Raw genomic sequence first — 20,071 nt, forward strand, 5'->3', positions numbered from 1 at the left:
AAATTCCTCCAAAGATCCAGACTGGATTTTGAAAAATGTATTTTAGGGTTTTTTTTGCAGATCATCAGTCTGTAATATCTTGCAAGTGATACTTTTATACTGACATTTCAGTAATTATTCTGTTGAATTCTTATCTACAGACATTAATTTTTAAGATTGCAAACACGTGCTGTCTCTGTAAAATCTACATCTTTAATGCCAAATGAAATATCCACTCAGCCAAGTTAATATCACTTTGCTCTTGATTACAGATATGTGGAAACACGGTAGTTTTTGAATAACTCTGAAGAGTGTAGTAATTATTTTGCAGCACTAATCTCACATTATTATTTTTTTTAAATAAATTTGATATCAAAACCATTACTGTACTCCGTTCACATGTCTTTTCATTCAGAATTCTGTTGTTAAGAGGCCTCATTTTTATTGCAGTACTGCTGTTGTGACTCAGGCCAATGTGGACATTTGTTTTAATATGCACTGTTCCATGCTATATCCACAGCAAGAAAAAAAGTGTATTCTTGGATTATGAGTGGTGTTCAAGGTTAGCCATCTTTGCTTGGGTGGTCCTGAATGTACAGTGTTTTCCATACTTGGGTTTAGGATACCCCAATCCTGCATATAGTATTATTTGTCTGCTTTAATACATCGTCATGATATGAGTCAGTGACCATTTGAAAGAGGAGTTATCTATGTTTTAAATGGCTGCCACAGGGGCGATGTAGACCCGTCGTTCTTCCGAAAAAGGTTCAGTTGTTATATTGCGTAATGTATAGAAAATTCTTCTGCTCTATATTTTATTTTTATTCTTTATTTATTCTTCATGTTTTATTCTCTAACGTTTAATTTTTGCCATATAAAATTTGGTTACATATTATTTTATGTAACAGAGCTGTGTACTCTGTGTAATTATGTATGTGACCGATAAAATCTGAATTTGAACAAGCTTGTTGTGAGTTTCATTGTGGCATGGTGTTGTTGCAAAAAAATCGACCAAGACTATCGTTAAACTTTATTGTATTTTTTTTTATTATTTTGTGCAAAAATAGCTTTCACTATTTGCGGCAAGTGATGCCAAGTGAAAAAAAATAATCTGGAGTTAAGCACCCAAATCCAACTCCAACACAACCCATGGAGTTGCTTCATTAATGAATGTACAAGGTTCTGATGCAGCTTTTTCATTAAAAATCAAAAGATTATATGCAAAGAAATCTAAATTTGCCACTTATGTTTTTTAACATTAAAATGAAAAAAAAAAAAAACAAAACAGAAAGTAATAATAAAAAAGATACAAAAGCATAAAAACATACTTTCATAGAAAACATACCTTCGCATCCACAACTATTTTTAAAAAAACAGTCATAAATCAAAAAAAAAAAATATTTACACAGTTTAAAAATCTGTACAAATAGTTTCCCCCAAAATACTTAAAAACCCCACATAAGACTTGGGCTGTAGCAAAGGACTGAGGTAGCACATGAAGACAGAGAACAAAATAAGAAACATAGAGAACAAAAGTATCTACTTTTAAACTACTTTTAAATCTTAAATTTGGATTGCAACAAAATCCAGCTAAAAGCTCTGTTATATTAGTATCAGTTTCGCAGTCAGTATGCTTTTGAATTCCAAGTATTTCAATACATTTCTTTAAATATCATGTAGGAAAAACATAATTTTGGGGGCATTGTGAAAGCAGGAATTTGATTAAAAACTGACATGATTGGGGTTTTTTTTCTGATTTTCTAAGGTGCATTGCTATTCAACAGCTTAAGCAAATCATGGCATTCGCTGTGTTTTGGACATATTGGCCAAAGAGATGTTTTTTTACACAGGCAGATGCAAAAGAAACTTTAAAGCTTTCAATAAAAGCATTTTGACTAAGAATAATATTTATGGTTATTTAAAGTTGAGGTGTAAATAGTGTTTATTGAAGGATTTCTAAAACATTGTTTTACAAACATTTCAACAAAGGTAATGCAACAAGTATTTTAATTGTAGTAAGGTAATCAGAAATTTATTGTTGATTCATTTTAGGATTTGATTTTAATGATACATTATTTGATGTTATATATGATATCAGATACTTCGGGGCATGTGGTTGTAATAAAATATTGAACATTACAGCTGGTGTAATATGATAAGACAGTATAATATTGCAAGCACATTAATATTAATCAAAACCTGTAATTACTGTCAAAGCTGCTGTAATAGAAAATAAATCAACACCTTACGACCAATCAGAATGGACAGTTCAATGTTAGCTGGGATGCTACCAAGCCAGATATCCGGCTCACATGAGCTTGTGTTTACTTTTCTCCACTGACTTCTCGAAGGCTTCTTCATTGTTTTTGTACCTTGGGTGAAACTTTTTAAATGTTATTGATTCTGGAAAGCTTTAAGACAAGCCTAGAGGAAAGGTCTCTTTTTTTTGGAGTGTTGCCTTTTTGCCTTCTTCCTTTCCAGTTCTTACATAGAGAATCTGTCTTCCCCACAGTTCACGAAGGTTCCTCTGGCCATAAGAACAAAGCTAACGGTGATGTGCTTTTCCCCCAGATGCTGAGCCCCGCTGCCTGCTCGCCTGCCACCCTGCACTATATAAATTGAGCGGAGTCATGAAAAAAAACCCAGAATGCAAGCAAGGAGTGGAAAAGTGCAGCAAAAATAAAATCACAACGAAAGTACAAAAAAAATGTTGATTAAATACAGTGTGATCAATATATTTAAATTCTTTTTGTAAAATATCATAAAATTACTGACTATATATTAAAAAACCAGCACTGCTGGCAAACCGTCTTTTCAGCCACATGCGTGTAAAAAACATTTAAAAAAGATTAAGAAGATATGGGGAATGATCTGAATGGAAGATGACGATGGAGGTGATGTGAGTCCCCTCACTCTCACACTGAGAGAGAATTCCAGAAAAAGTTGGTAGACAAATGTTTTTGTCCTGATGAGAAGACTGTTTGTCCTCTTTGAAAAGTATGAAAGACCCTTTGTCTATCATCACATCACTCTCGTACGGTGAAGACACGGAATGCCCTGCCCTGTGCCTGGGATTTACTGGAAAAGAAACAGTTAACACTTAGCTACTATGGTGAAAAAAAGCTGCTCAGGTTATTTGCACAGAGTAACCATGACAATGTTCTTACCAGTCTGGCTGAAACTGGCTAACTAGCAGTGGTGAACAGCAAGGAAGTATTTACTTCCTATTACTGTAACTGTATTTAAGTACATTTTTATAAATGTGTTTATTTAGAGTATTTTCATTTTAGGAACCCTTTACTTCACTACACTTTAATGTGGAATATCCATGTTTTTTTAACATGCGATAGAACCCATAGCCCAGCACTATTGAAGTTAATAAAGTTTACAATATTTCAGATTAAACCAAAACAGATGGAACATTTGGAATGAAAAAAATACTTACTTGTTTGAATAATGAAAACATTTTAAATAAGCGGCACTTATTTTTGTTCATTTATATGGGAGAACCATTGATATAGATTATGCATTGTTTTGACACAAATGTAATTAAAAAATGTTTAAAAAAAATGATCATCCTTCTTGACACTTTCTTTGACTTTCTATCCTTTATGTAACAAGTTAAGATGTTTAGAATTTGAATGATTAACTCTGCTTTAATAAGAAGTGTCTGTGAAGTTGACAGCAGAATTATTTCTTCAAGGAGATGCATGATTCCTGTGATATACAGCATGTGGTAAGGTATATTTCTATACTGTTTATTTTGATATACTTGCAGTGTAATCATGTTACAATCTTGTTTAAACCGACAGACCCTTTTTATTCCAACATGCCTTATTGACTATTGAGCTTGGCGTGATTGCTTTGTTATGAAATCATTAGTGGAGTGGCCTTCAAGCTGCACCACTTTGCAAAAACAAGGCGTTCAGTTTCAGATTGGCTGTAATTATCCAGTGAGTCCGGCCATGACAGGAGACTGGGCAGGTAACAAGAGAGCATGTGATTATTTTCCTGTTAATGAGGCAGAGTTCATGCAAGCGGTGGCTAGCATCATGTGAGAAAGAGGTTGGGGTCCACCCTCAATTCCACAAAGTTGGAGTCAGTTTTGCTAGGTGCAGCATTTTGAAGACATTATAGAATTGCTAGAGTGAGCTAAAGATGTGTGTGTGGTCCATCCACATGTTACTTTAAGCCCCACTAATGTGTTATGGATAGTAGCACATACACTCATTCCAGCAAAACCCATAAAATTAAAGAAATGAGCAGGTACCTTTCAGACTGGACGCCATTCTTCAGGCTGCCTGTGTAGCTGTTCTTCTTCTCCATAGCCAAGATATCCACATATCCTCCTGAAGCTTTGATCACACCAGCATGGAGAGCGGCACGGCAGATACTAGAGCTCTGTAAAGAATACAATTGGAGGATCTTACAGCTGTACCATTTACTCAGAGTCGGCTCAATACTCAATTTTTCAAGCTGAATGCAAACTTGTCATTCACAAAATTCCTGTAAGTTCATAAAAAACTCTCATCCTACCCATGATTCTGATTGTTTATATTTTCCCAGTTTTGGAGTCAAAGCATTTTCTTTTCATTTGCATATCTAATTTACCTTTGTCTAAGATTTTGTTTCCCGTTCTGGTGATGTTATATAATAGATTTTTTTTGCATAGGTACAGTCATAATATCTTTTCAGGTAAGTGAGTCAAAGGTTTTGCCTGCATAATTAAAAGGAAATCGTTCCAGTCTTTTGTAAATGCAGCAAAAAATAATAAACTGCCTGCTGAATACAGCTTGTATATTTTAACATTGACATGTGAGGTCATATCTGATTGCCTCCCATATTCACAGGAGGTCTCTAAAGATCTAACCGTTTAAAAGTCTAATTTAGTCTCCTCTGATTCGTACCCGAAAGCTGAGTCATCACCAGTTCATTACACCCGCTGATGTTCACGATGACCTTCAGGCCGACAGTTTAATATCTCCACACTTGCTGCTGGTCTTCACACTTTCCTGACTTTGAGTGCATATAAAATCCAGCAAAATATATCCTTTGTGTTTGTGCAATGGAAACAAAAGACCATATCCATAGATACTGAAAGACCAGTTCAGTTCAACTTGACCTTCTAAAGGCAAATAGATGATCTCAGTGTGTCAGAACGCAGACAGATGACATCATATGACCAGCTAAACAGGGGTGAGGGCAATGCTAGACCAGTCAAGAACATACACTTCTTGTCTGGAGTCTAAAGCAACACTCATCTGAGTACCTTCCAAGTGGAGGTGGTGAAGGCTGCTGGGTCTAAATTCACCGTATAAGCAGGTAAAACAGTCTTTAAGTAGCCTCCTTTTCCCCACCAAGGCACAGGTGGCCCACATATGAATGCAATAATTTTTTATATATATATATTTAGGACATAAGATGTAATTTAACGTTTAGAAGGTTTATAGGAAAAAATCAAATCCAGTTTTTAAATATATATGATGAGGCAAGACAATAATATGTTATTTGCAGCATATCTAAATAACAGATCTTTTACACAGATATATAGAGATTTTTTTTATACAGAGACCCTGAAGTTTTTCTTGTTTTCCTGATGCTTACTGAAAATAAATGAGTGCTAGTTGCAGATGAATAATTGAATGTATGAACATTAGAATTCTCTTTTACACTGCTATTTCATTTTGTATACTTTTATCCCTAATATTTTTTATATAATGGATGCATATCATAAGCATGTGGATGGTTATCTTTCCTTCATTTAACTACTCAGTCATTCTCCTGCATGTCCAAAACTGTAGATCATATTTATGGACAGCAAAATCCTATACAAGCTTATTCCACCCCAAATCAGGCTTCTACTGTAGCACTGTGTTTAAAAAAAAAATGTGCCCAATATGTACACCATGAACCAGCATCCAAGAGAAATATATCATTTAAACATGGCATTTAAAGTGTAAAGTAGCATAAAGAAACTAAAGAGTGAGAGTTTCATTTGTGTCCCAGTCCCAGAAGAGAGCTCTGATCTGTGGCCAGCTGGAAAGACCCAGGGCTTTGACAGAGGAATGTGATAAACAGGCCAAAATGCAGCAGAGAGTGTGTCCAAGTTCAGTTCCAGCAAATGTGAATGTCTCAGACAAGCATAAGTCTATTAGAGCTTTATCCCTTTCAGACAACGAGGATCAGCGAGTCAGGGAAGGATGCAGGGCAGCTGAGGACAATCTCCAGAGCAGCTACGAATCATCAAACACTTCATTCAGTCCAGACATTTTTACTGACAGCTACTGATTTGATTTGATATGATTTGATTGCTATATAAGCTGTTCCTGATGAAAAACAAAAATCGTATATAATACTATATAATAAAATCTGATATCATAAAGAGAAATTTCTTATCAATAAATAATTATTGACAAATGTAACTAATGAGTAAATAATTAACTAATATATATATATATATATATATATATATATATATATATATATATATATATATATATATATATATATATATATATATATAGCATCTGTAGCATTTTTTAATGCTTTTAAAGGATCACCTGGTCTACACCTTAAAGCAACAGCTGATCTGTTTACTGTGATTGTATCAGAAGATGATTGAAAATTAAATAATGATATAAAGAACATATGGCAAGGAATTGCAAGCCCTACATATTTGCTGAGTGAACTGGCATGGTAAACAGTGTCTGTTTCATCTCAGGCAGTAGAGACAGTCAGTTTGACTCTTTGGCATGGCTTTAGAGTTTGAGCTCATGAACGATTGAATGGAATTCACTTTGAAACTAATGGCAACATTTAAACCATATTATACACATTTTAACCATATTCACGTTTGGTATGAAGGTGAAAATATAACAGCATTCAAGTCTTATTTAGTAAGAAATTAGTACGTTTTATTAAGTCTTTTATATAATTCTTTTTCCCAATTATGTCTATAATGTTCATCATCATTTATTATATTTTTTAAGGTCTGCATTAAATGAACCCTCCTTTTAACCCCCAAACACAGAGAGAAGCTACTTACGTCAGCATAGACACCACTGCCAATCACTGGAGCCCAGTATGAAGGTTGAGTCTTACAGCTGGCTGGGCATTGAACCCTGAATTGGCATAAAAAAGTCAATTAATAAACAAAAATATTTTTGTTCTGAAATGTGTACCGTAATTTCCGGACTATAAAGCGTACCCATATATAAGCCGCACCCACTGAATTTGACAAAGATTTTTATTTTAAACATAAATAAGCCGCACCTGTCTATAAGCCGTTTCTACACTGAAACTAATGAACTTTATACAGGCTTTAACAAAAGACAGTGTCTGTTACACGGTGTAACGGGTGTAATATTTTGTGGCTCCTTTAAGAGCAGAGCGGCATTTTGGGAATAGCATGCCACCGCATTTCCGGTATTACTGCGTGTGTGCAAGACCGAGGAATATGTCCTTATTATTTTCTGATGCTCATTTCAAAATTTCTTTGACTAACCCGTAACACTGTTGCCAAGAAAAATAAAAAAGCACGAGTTTTGGAAACCTGTCTGTGCTTATATGATTTCTGTTGCAACTGCAGTTAGGGAGCTCTCCCTTGACCCAGACTCAACGCGTTTCAACGGCTTGTATCTAAACAGTAGTCTACCAAGAAAGTCATTGTTCACTGTCTTCCTCCTTCCTTTCACAACTATTTCTCTCGAGAGTTTATCTTTTGGCATCGTTGTGCGTTTAAAAAAACGTTTTTCCTCTCGATGCCGTGCAGCTCAGAGGTGAGGTGCGGTTTTTCATTCCGTTTGGTCTAATGTTATGGGGTTCAGTTTTTTGGCTTGAAGTTTGTGAAACCGGGAAAATCCCAGGAAAAATTCATAAATAAGCCTCTTCGTTGTTTAAGCCGCGGGGTTCAAAACGTGGGAAAAAAGTAGCGGCTTATAGTCCAAAAAATACAGTATGTGTTTTGTTGTGTATAAGAACAAAATGGGTGTGGACTCTAAATCTCCTGTGTGACCAAGACTGGATTCAGCTTAAAATAAATGCAAAAAAAAGTAATTTTACCACTGAAATTACTTCAAACTTGACCTCTAAAAAAATAGAAAACCCTCTAAATTATTGAAAAAAACGCAAGGAAGCGTGAACTCCTCTGTCCTAGAGATCAAAATCTTTGACACTGGAAACTCCTGCCATAAATACTTCAAGAAAACTTCCCATTTTAAAACTTCAAGAATCAGCAACTTCTGACCAATTACATTCCAGAAATCATACAGAATCTAAAATTGAATGTACTATAACTATTTTGCTTGTGTTTAATAATAAGTTACATATGCTGACTTGCTTATAACTTGGAATTACAAATGCTTTTACCTAATGTACAATAACAATATATTCAGAAAAAATATTTATATATATATATATATATATATATATATATATATATATATATATATATATATATATATATATATATATATATATATAAACAGCAGAATAGAGATCTGTTACCTTGGGCAGGTGGAATGGTGGCTGCTGATGGGGCAAATATCAGCCACCCTGGTGTAGCAGTCAACTGACTTTACTGTGAAGCAGCATAAACAGTGCTTAAGTTACATTTCTGCATGCAGAACAGACAAATAATACACAATATCTAACTAATAAAAAATGCTGTTCACTTACCTTCCACTTGTGCTACCACAAATGCATTGGCAATTTTATATTTGCTGTGGAAAAGAAAATGGAGCAATTTATTTAAGACATCACTTCAAACAGTTAAGCATAAACTTTAATTGTATTGATTTGTGCAATGGCTTTAAATTGTATACTAGTGTGATGGGATCATGTGAATCACTTGTACCTGAAAGACTCAATGCCATTCTTTGTGGCTTTAACAAAAAACGGGACGTTGTCTTTCCTTGTGACCTCAACCAGGCCTCCGTTATTATCAATAACCCCGTAATGTATCGCAGCACGGCAAATACTGGATTGCTGGAAGAATCAAAGAAGAAAAAAATGTTTAGATTGAAAAAGAATGCAAGATTTATGGAAAAAAAGCTTAATGTGCAATAAGAAGGCCCCGAGAGACTTACCACATCATAGTACATTGTGCCCCAGACTTTAGCATTGCTGTATAAACAGTTAACAGGGCAGTTGAACCTGCAGAAAGTGCACACAGGGTTTAATTGGTGGATTTAGACAGTTCTGATTATTAAAAACATTTGAGGATAGATCATATAACGGACCTGTTACAGGTTGCGCCTTTGCACTTATCCCTCATCTTTGTCTCACACTTGATGTTTTGAGCTGCAGTGCATAAAAAAGAACATGTTAGGCCCACCCACAAAAAGTTGCATAACAAAGATATGAAATATCCCTTGGAGCACATAGGGTTAAGGGCCTTGCTGTTAGGGCCCAAGAATGGCAGCTTGGTAATACTGGGTCTTGAACCCCTAATCAGTAACCCGGCACCTTAACCACTGAGCTACCACTCTCCTATTTGTATAACATTATAAATAAATTAGCAGGTCTTACTCAGGAAGCGATTGCTCTTAGGTGTTGTTGACATTTTAGGTGTAGAAGGTTTAGGTTTACTCCTGGTAACAGGTTTGGATTGAGTAATCTCCACCTGCACAGGAACCTGAGGCTTCTCCACCTCATTCATGTCTGGAGTCTCAGGGCGTTGAGGGGTTCCTGGAAGAAGCATGTTAATTAGAACCACTGAGTAGTAAATAAACTGAAGTATCTTATGGTGCACAAATATTCATATAACATGTTTACACATTTTCATCGTACAAGATGAAGCTGAGTTTCACCGGTGTATTTTTTATTTTTTTTTTGCAGCAAGTATGATGATAGAACGTGTTTTGATTTTTTTTATTCACTGTGAATTACTTTTGGTTTCTAATCAAATATTTGTTAATTAGACCACTCTGATCAAAAATAAAACTTTATTGTATATCTCTGTCTTTTTAAAGAATGAAATTGTAGCATTTTTGTAGCAAATTGCAAGCTGTCTTTAAATATCCAACATCAGGCTCTTGGATTAAACCCGTTCCTTAGAGTAGGATGATTTATGGAGCATTTCTGACTTGCATATATATACAAAAATTACCCTTGTAGCATAGATTGTCTTTGCATACTCCTCCGTAGCTGGGAGGACACTGAGAACATGGACGTCCATGCTGGTAGGGCGCCTCCCCAATCCAGTTTCCCCTGATGGAGACAGCACAGTCGGGTCAAAACCATAGGTCAGATCATGAAACTCTTTTATAATTTGCTTGTGAATTGCATTTAATGTTCATTCAGAAAGTCTGGTTCTCAAGAATCCAAATAGCAACCAGCAATTAAATGCTCACAAAAGTCTGGAAATAATCATCTTTAAACATTTTTTTCTTACTGAAGCCACTTTTCTGTTTTCCCACTACGTGGATTAATTGTGATTAGAAATCTTCAACCTTTTTTGCCTAAAGAGCCCAGGAATATGTGATCTATTTTATACAATTATGCTTTTGTGGACAGATGAAATGTCAGTGGAAATAGTTAAAGAGTGAACATTCGACTTACTTTGGTGAGTAGTTGCACACAAGGTAGACAGCGTTTTCCCACGTCTCCCCCCACACGTTCATGCTTGGACACACATGCACAGCACAACCCACACGGTTGCTGGTGGCCCAGACAAGCTGCAAGCAACCAGAGACATCTATAAACACAACAATCTACACAATACAAAACACAGGCGTTTTGCTGCCATCAAAAATGGCCTAGTGCTATTTTTCAGCTGGCTTTCTAGCAGATATCAAGGCTGCTTTTGTCTATTACAGATAACAATCAGCGAGTGGAAGTAAAACTTTTATGTTTTGATCGCAATCTAGAGTAAGGCATGAAACATTATGTAGAACTGAAGTACACACTACATTGTGTTAAATCTGTAGGGCTGAGAATGTCCTCATATGATTCTTTCAGTCTTTAAAATATTGCCTGAGCACTGAGAGTGATAATGAACCTCACATCTACAAAAAATGCTGCACCTCACCAAAATAAGAACTCATTGTTTTCTCTAAAGGGTTCACTTGTTCATATTAAAACAAAGTATTATAAGTATTTTATTGAATAAATTATTTAAATTGTTTAGGCATTCTGCTATGTTATGTCAGTGAATGTTTATTTGTATATATTTTTATTAACAAGCTACTCCTTTTTACTTTTAAGAGGTCTTTCTGGTCACATAAGGGAGTGAAAATGCACAGTCATGTAATAAACCACGAGAGTAAAAGAAAAAGTATGTTGCCCTTGAAACTAATCTGCAAAAATATTTTACTATACTTCAAATGTGAAAGTTTATCAATGAATGTGTAATATCAACATTATTTGGATACCATTTCCCAGTCAATGTACAGAGTGAGAAAGGTTTGTTGACTTCTTTCCTTGCATTTTAGGTCCTTCCCCCAACCCTGTTTAAGTCAAACACATCTGGATCAGTGGGTATGCAGGGGGCTCTAAAAAGAGACTGCTCTTTCATTCAGAGCAGACGTGTGTGACCAGTATCCGCTACCTGTGAGCTGTAAGCCCAAACAATCTTTTTCATCTTCCACACACAAAAAAACCTTGGTGAATGAAGCACTGACTTAGATCTTAAAACTTTTTTCTGCTAAACACACGATGCACAAAGGAGTTCATCCAGTGCAACCAAACTGCTTGGGCCAGGACTGTTTTACTAGTAAATGAATGGAGTTTCTGACTCAGCGCTTTCTCACTCATGTACAGTTAAAACTACACAGTGGGTTTGTGTGCAGTCCAACAGAGCAGTGGTTAAAAAGAGAGAGAGAAAAAGAGAGAGATTCTCTCCCTCTCTGTTTTAGTACTTCCTTTAACAGGGACAGAGAGAGCACATTTAACCCAGTCAAGCCCCACATTTTTTAGCAAAACATCAAGCTCAAATACCATAGCACCCCCAAGAAACCTACAAAATGCAGCAATTAAACTTCGTTGTTATCTCCTAAAATGACTAAATAGAAGAGTACAAGCTCTATAACCACAAATATGACAGAAGATTATTAATGTTTACAGCTCTTTTTTACGGCTCAGATCAGTGGCATCATGATTAACTACTGAGTACCGACTACTAAAGTATTTTCACCCAGAATCTGGGTGCCTCTGCCAAGAGGTTACAACTTAACCATAAGTGGATCTTTAAACATGATAATGTTTAATTATGTATCTTTAATAATAAGAGAAACAGAGAAATGGATGAGTGTTATGTTTAATTCTGAGGATATCTATGTGCACAGTACAACAAGCAAACAGTACTAGCCATAATGAATGGGAAAATAACTAATAAAAGGTCTTTAGACAACCCTGATTAATTAGCACAAAACACATTATTTATTTCTGTACCATTAATACTGGCACTGTACAGCATGTTATTATTATGATAACGGGATTTATTGACATTTTCCAATTTTAGAGCTGACTAACATACTGATAAAACAACAAAAGAGAACAGTAGCTGTATGAGAAGGTAAGAAAGCGATAGGGCAGGGTGTTTTATTTAAATTATTTAAATCTTCACATGTTTTCAGGTCAAATAAAAAAATCGCTCCAGGATTCAGAAAAGAGTTTCCAGATGTTTGTGACCCAATTTCAGTGGGAGACTGTTTTCACAAATCCATCACAGCTGCTAAGTAAAGTCTGAGAAGATACAGTGCCAGTGCTCATTCTGTCCTTCTGTAAAGATTTCAGCCTCTCTGTCGTTTCCTGTAATTCATTCATTACAAAGATAAAGTTTTTTTTTCACTTTCTCTATATCTCTATGCTGAGTTGAAAAAAAGGACTTCAGGATAGTTTAAAATTTAGCATGAGAAATCACAATTTATAAAGGTGAAATATATTTAAATCCCAGATGTCAAAGAAGCACATTTCCTTATCCTTTCCCTTGACATTTCAGTTAGTGTGTTCATGTATTAAGACATTTAATATCCTAGTAAAAAAATGTTGTCCTTTAAATATAACCTCCTTCAATCTGTTTCCTGCACCATCCCAACAGGGGCCTTCTTTCTCTCACAGCAGCTGCCAATCTATGCAACATTAGCTCTTTGTTGTGTCTGATAAACCTTAATGTCTGTCTAGTGTCACTGTGACAGATAGGAGAGAGAATCTATGTGACTCCTCCCAATCTTACTGTCTTAAACTTCTGGCAATAATTGGCTGTGATATATTCAGGATTTGAACTTGTGATCTCTGGTTAACCTACTTGGGAGCTCCCAAGACTCCTCATTTAATAAAACCTCCTGTAACATTCCCTATGTAATATCTCTTTTGAAACAGTCTTTCAAATGACATCATGTCCCTCAATTAATGTCATTAATAACAAAAAATTTAGCTTACATCTCTCAGGCAAAATCCTCAGAAATGTATTCTTTCACTACTATACCTATTTGTGCCATCATTTAAGAAATATTACACTGGTTCACTTCTTACACTCAGAGCACAGATTTCAAATAGAAATGGGAATGCAAGAAAAAAAAATTACCTAGTGATGATTGGTTCATTCTGTCTCTCCTTAATAAAATTCAATTAAACAAAATAGGGAAGGTTGTTTGTAATAGAGGAGTTACCATAGGAATATTCCTGAAGTGATCTTATAACAATGTTACTAAGGCAGGCTGTTACTAGCGAGCATTTTATTTCACACATATTTAGCATTATAATAGGATTCGTTTACAGAAGATTCTGAACATCAAAACCGTTTCTAATGCTTGACAACCACCCAGAATGCATGAGGAGCATTACATTTATCGATTTAATCTGTTGAATTGAATGACTACTCACACATAAATGCACTTAAATCAACACTTCAAGCTGATTAATGTGTAATTTGACAATTCACAAAATTGTTCTGCTTTCAAGAAGAAATGTTGTTCTGATGAACAATGACTCATTTTTCCCAGCAGGATCTAATCAGCTCAGGATTTGCTGCTGTAATATTTCAATGTCATGCCTTTGCACCAGATGATGAAATATTTTGGTAAAACAATATTGACATATTTTTAAAAAGAAGTTCAGTAATTCAGATGGGTTTGTACTCAAGTGTTGATAATCAGACAACAGTTTTGCAATGGTTGAAACTTCACTTGCATAATGACATCAATAACACTCTCTAACACTCTCTAACAATCTCTCTAACATTTCTTACATTTCACGATGAACATAGAAAGTTTGCAAAGTTGCACTTCCCTAATGAAAATGTTCTGTGTTTTTCCAGTTATTTATGGACCTCAAAGAAACCCTGTGTTTATCCCCAATCCCCCTCACCTGTGTGTAGTGAGTACACATTGGTCCAGAGCAGCGTTCAGGGCACCAGGGGTTGCACTCATGGGCATATGGGTACGTGTAGTCCTTCACCTCATCATACCAGGCCTGGACATGGTAGGCAGGGGAACGGTACCTAAAGGACAGGACACTAAATCAGTAAAGAACCCCCTAATAGAACCCTGCCAAGAACTTATTTCCTAACCTCATTTCTTTTGCAGAACACAACCACACCCAGGTCCTCTATCTGTTCTTATTTCTCACTCCAAGGTAAATAACTGTCACTCCCCTGAACAGTTATTCAACTCCACACACTGTAAACATTACTTTATATGGTACTAAGGAAATCACTGACAGTGTGTGTGTGTGTGTGTGTGTGTGTGTGTGTGTGTGTGTGTGTGTGTGTGTATATGTGTGTATATGTGTGTGTGGGAGGGTGTTTGGTGGTGGAGTTCACAAACTACAGGTTTTGTAGTGTGAAGCTCTCATATTTTGCATAAGAAAACTAAAAAAAAATGAAAGTGTAGACTCTTTCTATTAATGTAACAAAAATAAATGTAACATTAATAATTATACATTTTTATTATATTACTTTATTAGTGCAGTCCCTGTGTGCAAGCTGTTACTTTAGAAACAATAACACCTGGAGTTTGCAACTACTACCAGAGCTGCTGAAAATTAATCAACACCTTCTGACCAATCACAATCCAAAACTCAGCAGCGGTATAAATACAAACCCAATTATTTCGAAACTTTGTCACTGCAGAGCCAAATGTCAGTGAAGTGAATCATTCTCTTTGCAAACAGTTTGTATTACACACTCTCTCTGTGTGTGTGTGTGTGTGTGTGTGTGTGTGTGTGTGTGTGTGTGTGTGTGTGTGTGTGTGTACACAGACCTGCCCCAGTGCACTGCCAGATTCTGTCCAATAGACTTAAGCAGGTCATGGGGTCCGTGCTCCCATATACACTGTTCAGCCCAGTGTGTAGCAGAACGTTCCAGTTCATCATCCCATATCTTCACACACAAACACACACACACATACACACAGAGTAAATAATTAATGCAAAAGCACATATTTGTACAAAATATAAGTTAAATAATAACAATAAAGTAAAAATAAAAAGTCCAAAAGATAAAGTTTGTACACCCTCTTGATTAAATTAAATTAAAATAATATATATTTATATATAATGTGATTTGACAGATGGTTGTTCATTAGCATATATAAATAATAATAATAATAAAACAATCTAAAGGATCTAAAAAAAAAAAAAAACTACGTTTAAAAGCAATTCACAACAAATAACTGATTAGCATTATATAAAAATAATCCCCCGCTTTACAGCGGTTCGAATCTCGTGCCCTCAGTTTATTGCAGAATTGCATACATAACTAATTTGTTTAACTGATTTTTCCGGTCCCGGATAGCACGATAGACCCAAAAACGTATATGTAATTGTTTTTATGGAGCTTTATGTTGAAATAATGAAATTTATTAATAAAAATATAATTATTAATTATAAAATGAAGTAAAAGGTTAATACAGTACATTACTGTATACATAAAATAGCCTTTTTAGGGTGGCGTCCGTTTATCACGTTTTTTTGTTTATCTCTGGCAGTTTTGGAACGTAACCACCGCGATAAATGGGGGATTACTGTAATATATTAGAATGTTAATTTAATATGCATAAAATATTCATAAGAATGGGACACAAATTTCAAGTGCAAGTCATATTGTAATGAAATAGTTAGACTTCAAATATGCCAATTTTATTCTTGATAAAATAAAAATTCAAACATTGCTAGGCCTACAACAATACAGATACACAAAGGATGTGTAAATACACTTGAGTTTTTGACCAAATCATTGATTTCATTCTGCTGTTTCACGAAAGCTAACACCATAATGTGAAGGGAAATGAGAACGAAAAAGGAAAACATACAGACTACAAGCAACACAAACATCAGAGTCTGGCTCAGGTCCACTATAAACACTCTGCAATTGAGGATAAATGAAACACATTTCTCTGGCTTATTTCTTCACATGAGAAGAACGGGGAGGAGGTTTCCATCTCTTCCATGGATACACACAAACACACACACACACACACACACACACACACACACACAGTGGAAGAAGTCTCATATACACATACATTTGTTCATCTGAGGAAAGCTGTGCAGGACTCAGTAAATTTCCAGTGTGGTGTTAAACACACACACACACTCCATAACCCCTGTATAGTGTCCAGGTGTTGGTGCACTTCTTACAGTTATTCACCAGAACCTGGCAAAACCATGCACTCTAAAAGTGCTAAACCAAGCACACCAGAATAAGAACAGTAATTCATTTAGGCAGCATTTGCAATACATTTCTTCCATTAACCAATTAACTTAAGCTAAATGTAGTATCAAAGCAGTGCTAAATTACACTTAATTACACCAGAACTGTTACATGCTTAAAACCAAGCACTCATTTTAATTTAAATCGATGTGCTTGCAAAACCGTGCTTGCATGTTAATGTTAGCGGTGTAGACTAAACTTTAAAGGCTAATATAAATGGATATTCTTTATAATGTATTGCTAGCATTTGCAGTTCCATTTTCTTAGCATATAATGTAAAAAAACTTATTATTTTCTTCTCATTGTTTTGCTAATAGTAATCACACACTATTATACAGATCTACTAGATAGAAATTAGGTTAATTTGAAAGGAATTATTCCTGTAATGCCAATTCTTTAGCATCCACCGTTTTGCAATGGAGCTGTCTTCACAATGACTACTGGACCAAACATTTATAACCTTTATATCATGTAAAACCCTCAAGAGATTTTCCTCAGAAAGTTGACTGCGTCAGAGGCCCAACTCTGGCAGCCAGCATGAGACTATTTTAGCTCTGTTTATAATTCAGTGCTGATGTTTAGAAAAGTCGACTTGAATCGAATGTCTGACGTCTAAACTACATTGGATACCATCCATGTACATGCTGCAGTTTGTGTTCATCTTAAGTTATTACACATACTATACATCATGTCAATATAAATCACTGTATTTGCGTCTTTACCATGTATTCCATGTTAGAGGCAGTTGGATAGACACCACCTCTCAGTTTGTTATGCAGGAGAAGGATCTCTTCACGATCTGACCAGGGAATGGCACGGCGTACACGTGAGCCTGATGTTGATGCTGTGACGTTGGCCTCCAGCTCATTCTCAAAGCGGTTCAAGAGTCGGTGAAGCTCAGGAGAGTCAGGCAGGAAGAGGCTGGAGGACAAATGGGTGGCTGATAGCAGCAGGACGAGATACAGCAGTCTGAACATGGCGGTGGAGATAGAGGTGGAGATGATGATGATGATGATAGTAGAGGTGGTGATGGTGGTGGTAGAGCACAGATAGGGCTCACAAAATTCTAGATGGAGAGTGATCTGAAAACAGAGCAGGGATTCTGTAAAGAGTAGACCTATCGGTGAAAAATGCAATTAATTTATCAATCACATTCTTTTCAAATGCAAACACAAACTCTGCTTTTATACAGTAGCTGTGTTTTGATAGATAGATAGATAGATAGATAGATAGATAGATAGATAGATAGATAGATAGATAGATAGATAGATAGATAGATAGATAGATAGATAGATAGATAGATAGAATTATACATTATTAATAGAAAATTCAGTTTAGAAACAGTAAACATTATTCTTACTCTCTTCCCCTTTAACCTGTAACATTTCATCAATCCAAACTTTAAGTCGTTTGCCAGTCTCTGCCATTATTTCATGTTCCTTCACTATCTTTTATACTTTAAGCCTGTTTTAATCTCTGGAGCTATTTAGGCACTGACACTTGATACACACTCTCTAATTAGAAGACTACTGCTAATGCATTATCCAATGCTATGACTGGCACAAACTCTTGAACTCACTAAATAATCCCTTGGGTACAGTTTGAGACGTTAGTGCTAGACAAGATCCAAAGAAAAAGAAAGCCTGAATAAAATCTTTTAAAAGAGCTTGTAAAGAAAAAGAATCATGTCACGTAATATGTGGTTGCTAGTCAAACAGCACTCAATCAGTATGCAGACCAGCATACAGAGGAGAGAGGAAAGAGACAGAACGGAGCCAAAGTCCTAGCTTCATCTTTCTCTTTCCTTCTCTCGCCTCTCTCTTTCCCTCCCTCCCTCTCTCTCACTTTCCACAGGTTTGAGGTCTGACACCTCAGCTGTGTGAATACACTGTCACCGCTCCAACTACAGTCCTCTGTGAAAACCAGACCACCACACCCCTTTCCCTCACTGTCCTCTCCTGACTCACACTCACACACATACACAAACACACATATATATACACACACACCCACCCACGTCTTACTATCCATCAGAAGATCTTTTACAGTTATAATTAATGCTAGGCTACACTAAAATCTAACCCCAATCTAAACCTCAGTAACCAAAAAAAACATTTTGTCCAACAGCCAAATGTTTCCACAATTTCCAGATGTTCCTGTCCTTATCAGGAACCATGATATGAAAGACATGCACTCAAATACACAAAATCTTACAAACATATATACAAACACTTATATGCACCCAGAGTTTAATCTGTAAAAAAACACTTGACAATGCACCCTATAGAAAGAAAGAAAGAAAGAAAGAAAGAAAGAAAGAAAGAAAGAAAGAAAGAAAGAAAGAAAGAAAGAAAAAGGCAGACTCACACTCATACTTAAATATTTTATCAGTGTTCCACACAGGTGTTCTAGAGACCAGGGATAAGTGATGCATAATCAAAAGCGTCCAAGTGTTTATCATCATCTTCATCATCATCAAAGCTATCATTAATTATTCTGATAAAAATATCTATAGCTCTATTAAATAACAAAAACTTTGACCTTGAACACACACACACACACACACACACACACACACACACACAGAAATAACCGGTAATTGTTCCTGCATGTGCTTGAACGGCATGGGGCGAGTGCTGACACTGAAATACCTGAGAGTTTTATTACATGTCTAACCACACAACCAGCAAGCGAGTGCAGCTTTTCTTCATCTCTCTTGCTTTTTTGGCTAAGAACTCAGAAAGTGCAAAATTCCAGCCTTATTCATGTGTACACCCTATGCAGCATCACACAGTTCACCTGATGTGAATATGGTACTTAGAGGCATCATGCATACATTAAAGCACTTCACTCACACTCACACACACACACACGCATGTCTGAACTGCAAAAAAGAAATTAACATTTGAATAAAGTCTAGTGCATGGACATTACCAAGTTGGTTTATCCGTACAGGAATTCCAGGTTTTCTTCTCTGATGTTTGAATTTGAGCCTTGTGTCCTGTTTGAAATCCTCCTTCTCAGCTCTTTACTCCAGCAGGCTTGAGGAGCTCTACACACTGCAGCGCTTTCTTATTCCCACTGACTATGTCCTCAGCATTCAGCACCTTTTATAGAGAAACAGACCCCGAGAAAAGAGTGAAAAAAAAGAAAAAACTGCGGACGGGGGAAAAAAAAACATGGAGTTGCTGAGCTACGCATGCCATCGTCTGTGCACGCCCCCTCAGGTCCTTCTGAGGAAGGCTATGTTCTTGGAAAGCCTCTGCATCTGACGAATGATGTGCACAGTGCGTAAATTAACGTAGGCCCCGTCCATCCCATCTCAGCTGCTCTCAGCTCCTCCTGGACCCTGGTCTAAACTCCATTTAGCTCTAAATCTGGAAATCTGCCATCAAGATTTACTGGATCATTTGTACGTCAATAACTGATCACAATCATTTT

General features: G+C 36.1%; 1 protein-coding gene across 1 annotated transcript; it reads right to left on the bottom strand.

Moving 5' to 3' along the window:
• Nucleotides 1-1,002: 1,002 nt before the first annotated feature.
• crispld2 (cysteine-rich secretory protein LCCL domain containing 2) lies at nucleotides 1,003-19,844 on the bottom strand. Its single transcript, XM_046858376.1, has 15 exons — nucleotides 19,565-19,844; nucleotides 17,353-17,712; nucleotides 15,180-15,298; nucleotides 14,287-14,419; nucleotides 10,540-10,655; nucleotides 10,088-10,188; nucleotides 9,508-9,666; nucleotides 9,219-9,279; nucleotides 9,066-9,132; nucleotides 8,834-8,964; nucleotides 8,656-8,699; nucleotides 8,485-8,557; nucleotides 7,025-7,100; nucleotides 4,250-4,380; nucleotides 1,003-3,057 (listed from the first exon to the last, which is right to left on the bottom strand). Exons 2-15 carry the CDS (start codon nucleotides 17,605-17,607, stop codon nucleotides 3,006-3,008), a joined length of 1,518 nt encoding a protein of 505 aa, XP_046714332.1. The 5' UTR covers nucleotides 17,608-17,712; nucleotides 19,565-19,844; the 3' UTR covers nucleotides 1,003-3,005.
• Between the last annotated feature and the right edge of the window lie 227 nt (nucleotides 19,845-20,071).

The sequence above is a fragment of the Silurus meridionalis genome, chromosome 9, assembly GCF_014805685.1.
Source record: "Silurus meridionalis isolate SWU-2019-XX chromosome 9, ASM1480568v1, whole genome shotgun sequence".
In the NCBI taxonomy this organism is placed as follows: domain Eukaryota; kingdom Metazoa; phylum Chordata; class Actinopteri; order Siluriformes; family Siluridae; genus Silurus; species Silurus meridionalis.

Bases quoted from the DNA above. Each gene is read 5' to 3' on its own strand.
- crispld2 (XM_046858376.1), bottom strand. From the start codon at position 17,607: ATGTTCAGACTGCTGTATCTCGTCCTGCTGCTATCAGCCACCCATTTG. The intron at 8,700-8,833 runs GTACAAGTGATT...TCTTTTCCACAG, and splicing joins AATGGCATTGAGTCTTTCAG to CAAATATAAAATTGCCAATG. The intron at 3,058-4,249 runs GTACCTGCTCAT...TTTCTTTTCCAG, and splicing joins AATGGCGTCCAGTCTGAAAG to TAAATCCCAGGCACAGGGCA.